The following is a 16,222-nucleotide window of genomic DNA, read 5'->3' as shown; positions in this document are numbered from 1 at the left end:
TTGGATATTATTCCACTAATGATTTAGCTCAAATAAAGCTACTGCCCTACTTTATTAGTAGTAACTGTAATAGTACCTAAGTAATACCTCCACACATGTATTTAGCACCTCACAGTTCCCAAGCTCATTCACTCTGGCAATAATCATGGATGCTAAGTTCATGACAAGAAGGGTTGACAGTGAACACTGGACAGCTCAGACTGCCACACTTGAAGGCACCGGTCAAGCCTGGCATCAGGAAAACATTATGTGTCCCCTATGTGATACACATAGCATCTACAAAGTATTCTTGCCCAAAAACCGCATGTCAATCTAATCACACATTCAAGTCTCATTTTAAATTCAATTTAGTTAACATATAGTGTATTATTAGTTTCAGGGGTAGAATTCAGTGATTTCTGAGTTCCAAATAACACCTAGTGCTCATTAGATCAAGTGCCCCCACTCACCTCCCCTCCAGCAACCCTCAGGTTTGTTCTCTATAAGCTGAGAGTCTCTTATGGTTTGCCTCCCTCTCTGTTTTTATTTTTCTTTCCCTTGCCCTATGTTCATCTGTTTTGCTTCTTAAATTCCACATGAGTGAAATTGTACAGTATTTGTCTTTCGCTGACTGACTTATTTCGCTTAGCATAATACCCTCTAGTTCCATCCATGTCACCGCAAATGGCAAGATTTCATTCTTTTTGATGGTTGAGTAATATTCCTGTGTGTGTGTGTGTACACATACACACACACCACATTTTCTTTATCCATTCATCTGTTGATGGTAGGTCTCATCTCTAGTTTATTAGAAATCTAGGGAATAGGGAAATAAGCTAAACACCATCACTGGGAAGCAAACACTGGGACATTTACCAAATTAGCAAGTTTCTCCAACAAGTTAAAGGCATAAAAAAGGGTGGGGGCGGTGTGAATGAAAATGTTCTTGATTAAAAGAAACCAAGAGTCATAGTTAAACAAATGCAATGAGTGGACTGAGTGGCTCGGATTTGAACAAACCAACTGTAAAAACATGTATGTATAGATTTTAATTCAATTGAGGACATTAGAACATGAGAAGAGTATTTAATGATATTAAGGACCTAACTGCAATTTTGTTGGGTAGGATCACATCTCGTTTATTAAAGAACATGTTCTTATTTTCTAGAGTTACAAGTGCTAAGACAAGGATAGATAGAGGTTCATTATGTAATTCTCTTTTTGTATGTGTTTAAATTTCTCATGATAAAGTTTTGTTTTAGTCTATTAACTCAATGAACATTCACTAATTCATCTACCACACACTAAGCACAGCTTTATAGATGTAAAGTTGAAGGTACTGTCTGGAATAAGGAACTGATGGCATCATCCCAACAGCAATACTACCTGAGAAAGCAATAGTATTAATCCCAGTTTAGACATGAGAGACCTGAAAGGGCAGGGGACATTTTCACAACTTACTGAGCCTCATGAGTAATACGCACAACTAGAACTCTGGTCCTTAAATCCTTTGAACTGATCCAGTATTACAAGCTACAGTTCTTCACTCCTATCTTATCCCAGCATCAACTGTTTCTTTTGACTACAGAGCATGTAGCTGTTGTATTTTTTTTTCAAAGCTTTTTTTATTTATTCGAGAGACAGAGAGAGTGAGACAGAGAGAAGCACAAGTGGGAGGAGGGGCAGAGAGGGAGGGAGAAGCAGACTCCCGCCGAGTCGGAGCCCAGATCCTGACCTGAGCTGAAGGCAGACGCTTAACCGACTGAGTCACCCAGGAGCCCGTAGCTGTCATATTTCATATAAATAAGCTGATAAGCACATACTGGTATCCTCTCAGAAAGAGCGGATAGGTAGGAAAAAAATAAAGGACTCTCCAGGCCAGAGTCCGTGGTGCAGGCTGTGGTAGCATCTGTTACTAGCACGCCCCGATTCCATGGAATACACCTAAGAAAATCTTAGCCCAGAACACTGATTCTCAAAATGTGGCTCATGGACCTCTGGGAGGTTCCTAAGACCTTTTCAGAGGCTCTGCAAGGTCAGACGTATTATCATAATAATACTGAGAGGTTATGCGCCCCCCTTTTCCCTGCAATCATACCTGCACTGATGGTACAAAAGCAGTGGTGAGGAAAATCATTGGAACCTCAGCACAAATAAAGGTAAGTATTGATCTTTATGTCTCAGAGTTCATTGTATTCTTCATCTTTTAGTATTTGGTATGATGAAATCAAACATATAAAGCAGTTTTGCTACATAATAAAGTAGGACAGTTGTCTCCTGTTTGGCAGACGTTTTCTCAAAACTGAACAAAACAAGCCTGTTACTAAAAGGACAATGATACTATCTGTTGCCTATGATAAAATTCCATCTTTCAAGCAAAAATCAGATGGTGGCAAACTTGCAGCCATCACTATGAACTTGATGGCTTCCCAATACCTAAAAACTTTTCTGATGAATCAGTGGTGATATTAATGAATGCCATTTTTTAATATCATCTAATGAAACATATCACCATGTAGAAGATCTATGTAACTCAGCAAACTACGACAGTACAAAGGAAACAATTCCAGAATTATGCATAGGCAAAAGAGCAGAATAGATCAGAACAGATCTGGAGCATAACAGATCAATAGATTGTAATATACAAAAAGTTCACTGATGGGGCACCTGGCTGGTTCAGCCAGTGGAGAATGTGACTCTTGATCAAGGGGTTTTAAGTTCGAGCCCCACATTGGGTATAGAGATTACTTAAAAATAAAATCTTAAAAAAAAAAAAAGTTAACTGATAACGGTCAGAATCCATACTCTCATCTTTAAAAAATTTATCATTGTGTAGTTTTAATATAGTATCAAAGAAGAATATCCACAATTATCTGAAAAGGCTATTAAAATACTACCCTTTCCAACTACCTAGCTGTGTGAAGATGAGGTTTCCTCATATACTTGAACAAAAACAATGTATCGCAACAGGTTAAATGGAGAAACAGGAGAATCCAACTGTCTTCTAACATGAAAGGAATTAAAAAGATTTGCAAAATTGTAAACCGTCATTCTTCTTGCTAATTTCTTTTGTCTTGGAAAATAGTTTTCATAAAAGCATTATGTTAACACACACAGGTTTATTATAGTATGAAATAGAAGTCAACATGGAATATAAGTATTTTTAAATTTCCCAGTTTTAATTTTTTAATTCTTTATTATTCTGAGAGACAGACTGCACGCATGCACTAGTAAGGGGAGTGGGGGAGGGCAGAGAGAGAAAAAGAATCTCAAGCAGGCTCCACGTCCAGCACAGAGCCTGACACAGGGCTCGATCTCAATACCCTGAGATCCTGACCTGAGCCAAAATCAAGAGGTCAGATGCTTAACTGACTGAGCCACCCAGGCGCCCCTAAATTTCCCAGTTTTAATTTCTAATCGAGTAATTATCAATAAATACATCCTTTATAAAACAAAAGCTCTCTGCAGCCATCAATTAAACATGTAAAGGGGTTCTGAAATCAAGAAGTGAGAACCAAGGTCCTAGTAGAATCCCCTCATTGGCCCTCCCTATGCCTTTACCCAGTGTGCCAAGCAATACTGAAACCACTTGGGCCTCAATGCTGCCCACTGATCCTGGTGTATTTATCCAGTTTGCTCTCCTATTCTCTACAATGACCAGTACACATTCTCCACTCTCTTAGACGTCTTATCCCTTCATTTCCCCCTAATTCTCAGCAAATGACTAAGCCACTCTGTTACAGAGAAAAGGAAAGCCATTGAAAGAGAAGTCCTCCCAGTACCAATCCTTACTGGCTCTGCACCAATTCTTTCTTCATTTCAGAATGGAAAAGGAAACCCTCCTCCTGCCTAAGGCCAATCCCTTCCAGGGGCATTCCAGATCTCAAGATCTCCCTGCTGCGCAAGGAGCCAGATGCAGGGCTCGATCCTAGGACCCTGAGATCATGACCTGAGCTGAGGCAGATGTTTAACCGACTGAGCCACCCAGCTGCCCCTGAATGAATTAACAATAAAATTAATTTGCTTTTCATTTTGGAATTATAATAAGATAAAAATATTTTGCTTTATACTAAGTGACCATTTATTTTATGACAACAAAGGATGTCTAAAACAAAAGGTTACCCACCATGTTTCAAATGTCACTCTTTATATACCTTCTATTTAGAAAAAAAGAGCAGTTTGAAAGAGCAACTAAAGGTTCTCTAACTGTAAAACGTTATTTTACAAAGTACACTGAAAATACACTTTGAAATATAAAGTGCTGGGGACACATTTATGATAGAATTAATATTGTAGAGTATTAAAAGTTAAATATCAGCGAAACAGCACCTTTAAAGGTAACTCAAGCAGGTTAGATAACTTGCCCAAAGTTACAGAGCTATCTAGGGATGCATCCACAATTAGATTTTATGACTTGTTTATTCATTTTACAAATTTACTTTCCTTTCGAACTATATTCAAAATATTCAAATTCGAAGTTTGTTGCATTAACTACAGAATGCATAATAAAGACCTACAAACACAAAAGTCTAAAAGTGGCTGGTATACATTTTAAGACAGCATATGAACGGATGGTTTAAATTTCTTTGGTTTCTCTCCTAAAGCACCTAACATTTCTACTGGCCCTGTCACCCTGACAGATTTTAAGAAACAATGTGAAATGGGTATATATAAAAGTGCTTCTCCTTTTTAAGACAGAACCTAATTCCTACATGCTGCTTCATAAATGTTATTCTTGGACTCTATCCAAGTTGTACTTTCTAGATTATAAAACTGAGATTCATAGGTCCGAAGTATAGAAACCTATCTACCATATCACCTGAAATCTCTGCCTACACTAATAAAGGAAAATCAAAATTTAAAACATTCAACCATGACTGTCAACATTTCATTCATTTAAAAATCAGCCTTCCTCAATCATGGTAAGGTTTTTAGTGTTTATATATATTAGATACAAACATCATCAAGAGCTCTACAAAAACACACTGGAAAACCAACAAATATACAGCCTGAATATGCAAAGCAAGCCACTATAGGGATGCCTGGGTGGCTCAGTCGGTTAAGCAGCCAACTCTTTTTTTTTTTTTTTTTTTTTAAAGATTTTATTTATTTGACAGAGACACAGCAAGAGAAGGAACACAAGCAGGGGGAGGGGGAGAGGGAGAAGCAGGCTTCCCACAGAGCAGGGAGCCCAATGCAGGGCTCGATCCCAGGACCCTGGGATCATGACCTGAGCCGAAGGCAGACGCTTAACGACTGGGCCACCCAGACACCCCAAGCATCTGACTCTTGATTTTGGTTCAGGCCAAGATCTCAGGGTCCTGTGATCAAGCCCCACATGGTGCTTCGGGCTGAGGGCTGCTTAAGATTCTCTCCATCTGCCCCTCCTCTGCTCCGTTGCTCTCTTGCATGCATTCTCTCTTAAAAAAAAAAAAAAAAAAAAAGACACTATACATGAGTTCACCAACCATGTAGCAGGGTCAACATCTTGCTGAAATATGAAAATAAGCCTTAAAATCCTTAAAGTAATACACCAAATGGGAGGACACACAAACACAATCTGAAGAGACACAATGCTACATCAATGGACAGGTCATCAAGATAAAGAAATGATGCCTTAAAACCAGCTGGACGTAACACATACATACGAACATCCCATCCAAAAGCAGAATAGACATTCTTCTCAAGTGCACATGGAACATTCTCCAGGACAGATCATGTATTAGGCCACAAAGAAAGTCTTAATAAATTTAAGAAGAATGAAATCACATCAACCATCTTTTCAAACCACAATGGTATGAAACCAGACATCAATTACAGGAAGCAAACTGGAAATTTCACGTATACGTGGAGAGCAAACAACACGTTACTGAACAACCGAAGAGTCAATGAAATCGAAGAAGAAATCGAAAAATACCTTCAAACAAGTGAAAATGGAAGTACTACTTACTAAAATTTATGGGATGCAGCAAAAGCAGTTCTAAGGGGGAAGCTTACCTCAGGAAACAAGAAAAATCTCAAACCACCTAAACTTCACACCTCAAGGAACTAGGAAAAGAACAAATGAATACCAAAGTTTGTAGAGGGAAGGAATTAACAAATATCAGAGGAAAAATAAACGAAATTGAGACTAAAAAGATAAGAGATCAATGAAATTGAGTTGGTTTTTTTGAGAAGATAAACATCAACAAACCTTCAGCTACATTTATCAAGTAAAAAGAGACAGTCCACAAATAAAATCATAAATGAAAGATGTTACAACTGATACCACAGAAATACAAAAGATCTTAAGAAACTACTATGAACAATCATATGCCAACAAATTGGACAACCTAGAAGAAATGGATAAATTCCTAGAAACCTACAGCCTTCCAAGACTGAATCATCAAGAAATACAAAATCTGAACAGACTGATTACTAGTAAGGAGATTGAATCAGTAATCAAAGACCTCCCAAAAAACAGAAGTTCAGGACCAGATGGATTTACTGGTTAATTCTCCTAAACATTCAAAGAATTGATACTAAATCCTTCACAAATGCTTCCAAAAGAGAGGAGGGAACACTTCCAAACTCATCTTATTAGGCCAACATTACCCCAATTTCAAAACCACACAAGGATTCCACAAGGAAAGAAAATTACTGGCCAAGATTCCTGATGAATATAGACGCAAAAATCCTCAACAAAATATTAACAAACCAAATTCAACAATATATTTGGAGAACCATACACCATAACCAAGTGGGATTTATTCTAGAGATGCAAGGATCATTCAATGCCGGCAAATCAATGTGATATACCACATTAACAAAATGGAGGGGAAAAAAATCTTATGATCTCAATAGATGCAGAAAAAGCATTTGACAAAATTCAACATCCATTTATGATAAAAACTCTCAAAAAAGCAGTAGAGAGGAAACATACTTACATAATAAAGGCCAAGCAGGACAAGCCCACAGATAACATCATACTCAATAACAATGAAAAGTTGAAAGCTTTTCCTCTAAGATCAGGAACAAGACAAGGGTATCAATTCTCACCAGTTTTATTCAACACAGTATTGGAAGTCCTAGACACAGCAAATACTCAAGAAAAATCCCAAATGAAAAGGTAAAACTGTCACTATTTGCAGAAGACTTATTATATATAGAAAGCCCTAAAGACTCCACCAAAAAACTGTAAGAATAAATGAATTCAGTGAAACTGCAGGATACAAAAATCAACATACAAATCTGTTGTTTCTATGCACTAATAAAGTATCAAAGAAATTAAGAAAACAATTCCATTTACAATTGCATAAAAATGAATAAACTACCTAAAATTAAATTTAACCAAGGAAGTAAAAGACCTATACACTGAAAACTCTAAGACAGTGATGAAAGAAATTGAAGACACAAATAAATGGAAAGATATTCTGTGCTCGTGGAATGGAAGAATTAGTACAGGCTTATGTTGTTTTACTGCACTTCACAGATATTAAGTCTTTTATAAATTGAAGATTTATAGCAACCCTGACTTGAGCAAGTCTATCAGCATTTTTCCAACAGCATTTGTGTACTTTGTGCCCTATTTTGTTAATTCTAGCAATATTTCAAACTTTTTCACTTTTATTATTCTTTATTTTTTGCTATGGTATCTGATCAGTGATTACAACTCACTGGAAGCACAGATGACGGTTAGCATATTTTAGCAATATTTTAGCCATATTTGTAAATTAAGTTATATTTTTATAGACATGAGGTTACTACACACTTAATATAGTGTAAACGTAACTTTGATATGCACTGGGAAACCAAAACACTCATCTGACTCGCTTTATTGCAATATCTATTTCACTGCAGTGGTCTGGAACCAAAACCGCAGTATCTCCAAGGTATGCCTATACTGTGAAAACGTCCACACTACTCAAAGCAATCTATAAATTCAACCCCATCCCTATCAAAATTACAACAGCATTTATTACAAAAATAGAACGAACAATCTAAAGTTTTATATGGAACCACAAAAGATCTCAATAGACAAAGTAATTTTGGGAAAGAAGAACAAAGCTGGAGGCATCACACTCCCTCATCTCAAACTATAATACAAAGCTAAAGTAATCCAAACAGTAAGGTAATGGCATAAAAAGACAGGTGAAATGCAACAGAACAGAAAGCCCAGAGGAGTGACTGGGTGGCTCAGTCAAACATCCAACTCCTGATTTCGGCTCAGGTCATGATCTCAGGGTCTTTAGAGCAAGCCCCGAGTCAGGCTCTACGCTCAGGAGTGAATCTGCTTGAGTTTCTCTCCCTCTCCCTCTGCTTGTACTCTAAATAAATAAATAAATCTTTAAAAAAAAAATAGCCCAGAAATAAACCTATGTACATATAATCCATTACTTTACAACAAGGGGGCCAAGAATATACAAGGAAAAGGTAGTCTGTTCAAAAAATGGGGCTGGATTGCCACATGCAAAAGAATTGAACTACCCTACTATCTTAAACCATACATAAAAATTAACTCAAAATTGATTAAAGATTTGAATGTAAGACCTGAAACCATGAAACTCCTAGAAGAAAACATAGGCAGTAAGCTCTGTGACATCTGTCTTAACAAGGAGTTTTTAGGTCTGACTCCAACAAAAGCAAAGCCAACAAAAAAAAAAGTAAGTGAAACTACATCAAACTAGAAAGTTTCTGCTAAGCAAACAAAACCATCAACAAAATGAAAAGGCAACCTACTCAATAAAAGATATTTGTAAATCACACACCTGATAAAGGGTTAATATCCAAAATATATAAAGAACTCATAAAACTAAATAGCATAAAAATAATCCAATTTAAAAATAAGCAGAGGGTCTGAATAGACATTTTTCCAAAGAAGATGTAGAGATGGCGAACAGACACATGAAAAAATGCTAATCAACATCACTAATCAGGAAAACACAAAGCAAAACCAGGAGCTATCACCTCATACCTGTCAGAATGCTATTATCAAGAATTCTTAATCTCAGGAAACAAACTGAGGGTTGCTGGAGTGGTGGGGGGTGGGAGGGATGGGGTGGCTGGGTGATAGACATTGGGGAGGGTATGTGCTATGGTGAGCTCTGTGAAGTGTGCAAGACTGTTGAATCAGATCTGTACCTCTGAAACAAATTAATACATATGTAAAAAAAAAACAGAAGATAGTAGGAAGGGAAAAATGCAGGGGGGGAAATTGGAGGGGAGGGGGAGACAAACCATGAGAGACTATGGACTCTGAGGAACAAACTGAGGGTTCTAGAGGGGAGGGGGCTAGGGGGATGGGTTAGCCTGGTGATGGGTATTAAAGAGGGCACGTATTGAACACTGGGTGTTATACGCAAACACTGAATCATGGAACACTACATAAAAAAAATAAATAGAAAAAAAAAGACAAGAAATAACAAGCATTAGCGAAGATGTGGAGAAAAGGGAAGACATGTGCACTCTTGGTGGGAATGTAAATTGGTGGAGCCTCTATGGAAAATGATGTGGAGGTTCCTCAAAGACTTAAAAACAGAAGCACCATATTGTTCAGCAACTGCACCTCTGGGTATTTATCTAAAGAAAATAAAAACACTAATTTGAAAAGATGTCTGTACTCTCATGTTCATTGCAGCATTATTTTCAATAGCCAAGATATGGAAACTTGTCCATCAATGAATGAATGGATTAAAAAAGGTCTCTCTCTCTCTCTCTCTCTCTCTCTCACACACACACACACACACACACAGAATGGAGTATTATTCAGCCATAAAAAAATGAAATCTTACCATTTACAACAACATGGACGGACCTTGAGGGCATTACTCTAAGTGAAGTAAACTAGGAGAGAAAGACAATGTATGATCCCACTTACACGAGGAATTTTAACAACAACAAACCAAGTTCACAGATACACAGAACGGGTTAGTGGTTGCCAGAGGCAGGAGTTGGGAGTGGGGAATGGGTGATGATCAAAAGGTACAAACTTTCAGGTACAAAATAATTACTGATGGAGATACAGTGTATATGATGGCGACTATTGTTATACATTCGAAATTGAAAAATGAAAATCCTGAGGAGAGTAAAACTTAAAAGTCCTCACCGAAGGAAAAAAAAAGACACAATGCTTTTCAAAATGAAAGAACTATTAAGTGCCAATGAATCCTGCTGGCTGTATTTTATCACTGATATCACCAAAGGAGAAAACTACATGAAAATTTACTTTGCACAAATGAAATCTATTCTGTAACTACATATGCTATAAAACATATACAATTATATAAAATTGTATGCAAGAAATAACACCCCATCTTACACAAACTCTTTTAGAAAATAAAGTTAGACATAACCACTATGTGACCCAACCATCTCACTCCTTCGCATTTAGTCAAGGGAAATGAAAGCATAAATCCATATAAAAACCTGTACACGAATGTTCATAGCAGCTCTATCGTAACAGCCAAAAACTGCAAACAACCCAAATGCCTTTCAACGGTTTAATTAAAAAATTGGGATTTCCCCATACAATGGTGGAATATTGTTCAGTAACAAAAATAATGCAGTACTGATATATACAAGCACATGAATCAATCTCAAGATTATCACGCTGAATGAAAGGAGGCAGACAAGACAGAAAACATACCAAACAATTTCTCAAATAACTCAAGAAAATGCAAACTAATTCAAAGTAAGAGAAAGCAGATCAGTGGTTGCCTGTGGACAGGGTGGGTGTAGGGGGCAGGGAGGGGCATGAAGGTGGGATTACAAAAGGGCAAAAGGAAACTTTGGGGTGAGATGGACATATTCATGCTCTTACTGTGGTGAAAGTTTCACAGGTATATACCTATGTCAAAATGCACCCGACTGCACATTTTAAAAATGTGTAGTTTACTGTATGTCAATCATACCTCAGTAAAGTTGCTTAAAAATAAAATATCACAGCAAGAGAATAAAAAGGAGGAGAAAGGGGAAGAGGAGGACAAAAAAAAAAAGAAAAAAAATTAGTAGTAGTAGTGGTGGTAGTATTGACCTTGCCTGACCTTGAGACTCACCATAATGCTACAGGAATCAAAAGACAGTGTGGCATTGGCATAAAGATCAACAAACAGTTTACAAGAACAGAAGTGAGCACCCAAAATGCAGCCACACTTACACAATTATTTGATTTTTCAAGACACCAAAACCATCCAAAGGGATAATTATTTTCAGTAAATGGTGCTGGAACCACTGGATATCCACATGGAATGCAATAAACCACACCACTACCTCACATCATACAAAAAAACTGATGCACAATTGTTTAGAATTCTGTTTATTAAATAAAAACAAAAAGCTTTTAGAGTACAAAAGAATACCTTAGTCTCTTGAATTACCACCTAGGAATGGAGGCACTGGATCGTATATAGTACGGATATGTTTAATTTTTAAGAACTGCCAACTTTTTTCCAGCTAGCTGTACTCTCATATTCCCAGACAGGACACACAGAATAACCATTACCAACTGATAAATTAGCTTGATCAAAATTCAAAGTTTTTGCTCTTCAAAAAACATGATTGAGAAAATGAATAGAGGGACGCCTGGGTGGCTCAGTCAATTAAGCGTCAGACTCTTGATTTTGGCTCAGGTCATGATCTCAGGTGGTGAGATCAAGCCCCGTGTCGGGCTCACCACTTAGCGGAGTCTGCTTCTCTCCCTCTCCGAGGGAGGGAGGGAGGGAGGGAGGAAGGAAGGAACGAACGAACGAGAGAAAGAACAAGAGAGAGAAAGAGAGAAAAGAAAGAAAGAAAATGAATAGAAGACCCATAGTCTGGGAGAAAATATTCACAAAACATATCTGACGTATCTGACAGAATCTGGAATCCATGATATATGAAGAATTCCTTCAACACAATAAGGAAAAAACCAACCCAATTAAAAAATAATGCAAGCAATTTTAACACTTTACAAAAGAGCTACAAATGGTCAAAAAAAAAAAAAAAACCATCATCATCATCATCAGGCAGATGCAAATTAAAACCACAATGCAGTATCACTAGAATCCTCCAAATGGCTGAAATTAAGAAGACTGACAACACAAACTGCTTTCGCGACTGGAGGACCTCTGAACCCTCCTTGCTGGTAGATGTGTAACATGGTCCAAGCACACTGGAAAAATGTCTGGTGGCTTTTTATAAAAACATATATGTACTCTATGACCTAGCAATTCCACTCCCCGGCATTTTCCTCAGAGAAATGCAAACATCAGACTTATAAAGCAAGTTCCACAGCAGCTTTCATCTTCAGAGCCAAATCCTGGCAACAGCCCAAGAGCCCAACATCAGAAGAATGGATTCACAAACCGGCTCTATTTATACAATGGAATACTACTCAGCAAAAAAAGGAACAACTGATCTATCCAACATGAATAAAACTCAAACCATTATGATGAAACGCAGTGGAACACAGAAGAGAGCACAGTCTGATGATTACACTCCTGTGAAGTTCTAGAGCAGGCAAAACCAACCAGTGGTGCAAAGAAATCTGAACAGTGGTGGCTCCTGGGGGTGGTAGGCAAAGGGAATGACTGGAAGATGGAATGAGGTAATATTCTCTATTTTGATACAGATGGGATTACACAGGCATATGCATTTGTCAAAATTCACTGATCTGTGTATTTCTTAATATATAAATTTGTGTATACACATAAAAAGAGGTATAAATAAACACTGAATGCTCATTAATGATATGCACACCAAACTGTTTAGGGGTAAAGTGTACCAATGTCTGTAACTTAACTTGAAATATATTAAAATCATTAAATTGTTTTCATTACCCGATCTGCAGCTGAGTAACACCTGTCTGTATGGTTCCCAAAGAGCTCCCTCATCTTTGGTCATTTCAAGTGGTGTCCCAGCTTTTTATTGTTAAGCTGTGAGAGTTGAAATACTTAACCTTGTGAGTGCCCCTTCATCAAACTGTGGAGAAGCTACTAAAATAGCCTATCACCGATCCTAAAAAGTTCTGACTGCTATAACTACTCTGAAGTAGTTTCTGGACAGGTACATGATAAAACAAATAGAGCAAAATGTTAATGCAGGTTTAACGACAGAATCTAGGTTGTGGCATGTGAGTTTCTAACTGTACAATTTTTTAATTTAAGATTTTATTTGAGAGAGAAAGAGAGAAAGAGAAGTCACAAGCGGTGGGGAGGGGCAAAGGGAGAGGGAGAAGCAGATTTTCTGCTGAGCAGGGAGCCTGACCCACAGCTCGATCCCAAGACCCCGAGGTCATGACCTGAGCCTAAGGCAGATGCTTAACTGACTGAGCCATCCAGGCACCCCTCTAACTGTACAATTTTGAGTTTTCTGCACAACTGAAAATTTTTACAGTAAAATGAAGAAAAAATCTACTCTGCAGATGTCAAAATACGCTATCAACAGGACAGCAAAGTCCCTACCACACTGTTTTTTGGCTACACTAGGAAAAAGAAAAAAACAAAAAAAAGAACCTTTCAAAGGCTACTCACTGACCATGAAGTAAGGAGCTAAAGAAAATTATAGAAGACTATTGGGGCACCTGGGTGGCTCAGTCGTTAAGCGTCTGCCTTCAGCTCAGGTCATGATCCCAGGGTCCTGGGATCGAGCCCCACACTGGGATCCCTGCTCGGCGGGAAACCTGCTTCTCCCTCTCCCACTCCCCCTGCTTGTGTTCCCTCTCTCGCTGTGTCTCTCTCTGTCAAATACATAAATAAAATCTAAAAAAAAGAAAATTATAGAAGACTATTATAAAGAAAAGGATGAGTAAGAAAGGCAAGTTCAAATAACTGAAAAAATGACAAAAGGTTCAAAAGAGCCAGAACAACTCTGGTGCTAGGGTGTAATGGGCACAGATTTTCAACGGCACAGAAATTACTAACTCTTGACCTTTTTAAGTCCAAGATCCTTTTAGTACTATCATAAAGGAGGAAAGGTGGAGGGGCACATGTAGAAAGAAGACTGGTCAAGAGTGTCAAATGCTGCTGAGGTCAGCTAGAAAACATGGAGGTCACTGCTGTCCCTGATTAGAACGGATGCAGTACCGTTGTGGGGCAGGAACCTTTGTGCATCATGTTAAGGAGTGTGTAGGAATTAAAACTTATTTTAAGAAGCCTAGTTATAAAAAACAAAAACACCCTGTTAAAGGTGGAAGAGACATCAGTATGTTCCAGGGCTGGTGGGGGTAGGCCAGTAAACTGAAGGCACAGGAAGAAATGAGATACATGACATTCAGGTTCCTGGTGGTGCTAGGATGAGCTGGGATCCAGCGTGCAGGTGGAAGGTCTGAGCCAAGCTTTAACTGACCACTCATCCTGTTTTAACGGGAGAAAAGGCAAGGAATATCTTGCATGTTGGCTTCTCTATTTTCTGTGAAACTGAATGCATATTCCTTAAAGGATCAAGCATGACTTTTTTTAATCCTCTGAGGCACAGAGTAGCATATATAGAAATATATAGAAAACATTCAATAAATACTGGGGAGAAAAACAAAGCTAAAATTCTACGCAAAGCCTATCCTCATAATGACAACGAAAACTGCTAATTATGCTCCACTGTTTCTTAAGCCCCCTGGGTTTTCCACATAACGATGCTCTGTGTTAACTCAAGATTCACCAACACCAAGGCCCCAAAGCATTGGAAAGAGAGCAACACAGAGAATACACTTACCTCTGAGTAGTTATACCAGGCAGATCATTTAGGACAGGTGACAGGAGGCTATTTTAGGAGATTCTCCAATTTAACAAAGAGGCACTCACAGTAAGTACTTACTATTTCAACTCTCGGACTAACAATAAAAAGCTGCGACATCATTTGAAATGACCAAGTTGAGGCAGCTCTTCCAGAAGAACAATGTAACACAGACAAGTGTTTTCCAACTACAGATAAGGTAATGAAAACAATTCAGTGATTCCCAACCAGCATTTTTAAATCAAACAACCGATTAAAACATGATAGAATCACATGTAGTTAAGGTAAGAACTGTTTCATGAAACTTTTTCCATATACATATCAGAGCAAAATATAAAAATTTCTTAAAGTGACTGGGGCAGTAAAAAATTTGAAAACTACTGATGGATGGTTCGAAGCAGAAAGATAAAGACTATAAATCGTCGATTCTATATAAAATTATACAGTTGCATATAAAAAATGAAATCTTGCCATTTGGGACAATACAGATGGAGCTAGAGGGTATTACTCTAAGTGAAGTAAGTCAGAGAAAGAAATACCATATGATCTCACTTATATATGGAATCTAAAAAAAACAAAAACAAAACTAACAAATACACAGAAATGGTGATGGGGTGGGGCTCGAGCAAAACAGGTAAAGGGGACTAAAAGATACAAACTTCCCGTTGTAAAATTAAGTCACCGGATGAAAAGTACAGCATTGAGAATATACTCAATAACATTTAATACCTTTGTGGGTGGCAGATGTTAAACTACACTGTGGTCAGCATTTCCTAATGTTTGTAATTGTCGATCACTATGTTATGCACCTGCAACTAATACAATTTTGTATGTCAACTAAACTTCAATAAGAAAAACTTCTCAGCTTTAACTTCTAATGCGGTAAATATCGATAAATACATAAACAAAAGCCCTTTGTGATCCTCAGTTTTGAAAAGTGTAAAGGGCTCCGGAGGCCCAAGGCTTTGAGAACCCCTGGTCTCAGTTATTGTTACGCAACAAAGTCATGAACATCTAGTAAATCACGCAATTCTCCTTTTTCTCCTTTTACTCCACTGTTTGTCTACAACAGTTTTAGTCGTCCTATCAAGCGAAGGGCTGGCCAACAGACTTTTGTTACATGTTGCGGGGGATGTAATAAAGACTCAGGTTTCAACAGTAGGACGGAGTCACAGATTTTAAATAATTCTGGGCCTGCCCTTACTCTCGTTTCAGCCGGGCACAAACCCTTAGTAAAACGACAGACGTGAACCACCAGAACCGGGGCACGTTCGCAGAATACGGACAGATGGGAGTGGGTGTAAGGAGCAGACAGGGAAATTTCGAGAGAAAAGGGGCAGCTGGGGAGAAATTGCCAAAATCTTGGGGTCTGCTGTAATTCCCCGCCTCCCTAAGACTCCCGAGGGAGGTGTCAAAGGGTGGGTCTAGAGAGGCCGCTCCGGAGCTCCCACCAAGCCTCATCTCTGCCCAGACCCCTTCACCCCTCCTCTCACGCCCAGCGCCACCCACCCACCCACCCACACGTCTTCGATCGCCAAAGCCCCACGACCCCCAAGGA

The 16,222-nt window shown here is 38.3% G+C and overlaps 1 protein-coding gene across 4 annotated transcripts in view; it reads right to left on the bottom strand.

Annotated features, from left to right (window-relative positions):
• The window catches only part of PRPF18 (pre-mRNA processing factor 18), a 48,622-nt gene that overhangs the window by 32,185 nt on the left and 215 nt on the right, over positions 1-16,222 (bottom strand). For 2 of the 4 annotated variants that reach the window (XM_081820610.1, XM_081820612.1), the window contains exon 2: positions 14,746-14,852. The exons of the other annotated variants lie outside the window; for them this stretch is intronic. In XM_081820610.1, the coding sequence (XP_081676736.1) occupies positions 14,746-14,787 (42 nt within the window). In that variant the 5' untranslated portion in view covers positions 14,788-14,852. The remainder of the gene's footprint in view (positions 1-14,745; positions 14,853-16,222) is intronic. 4 annotated transcript variants of the gene reach the window in all.

The sequence above is a fragment of the Leptonychotes weddellii genome, chromosome 5 (assembly GCF_054177405.1).
Source record: "Leptonychotes weddellii isolate Sample4059 chromosome 5, ASM5417740v2, whole genome shotgun sequence".
In the NCBI taxonomy this organism is placed as follows: Eukaryota; Metazoa; Chordata; class Mammalia; order Carnivora; family Phocidae; genus Leptonychotes; species Leptonychotes weddellii.
The sequence above is the reverse complement of the archived record's forward strand: the minus strand, read 5'-3'. Positions and strand labels throughout refer to the sequence as shown.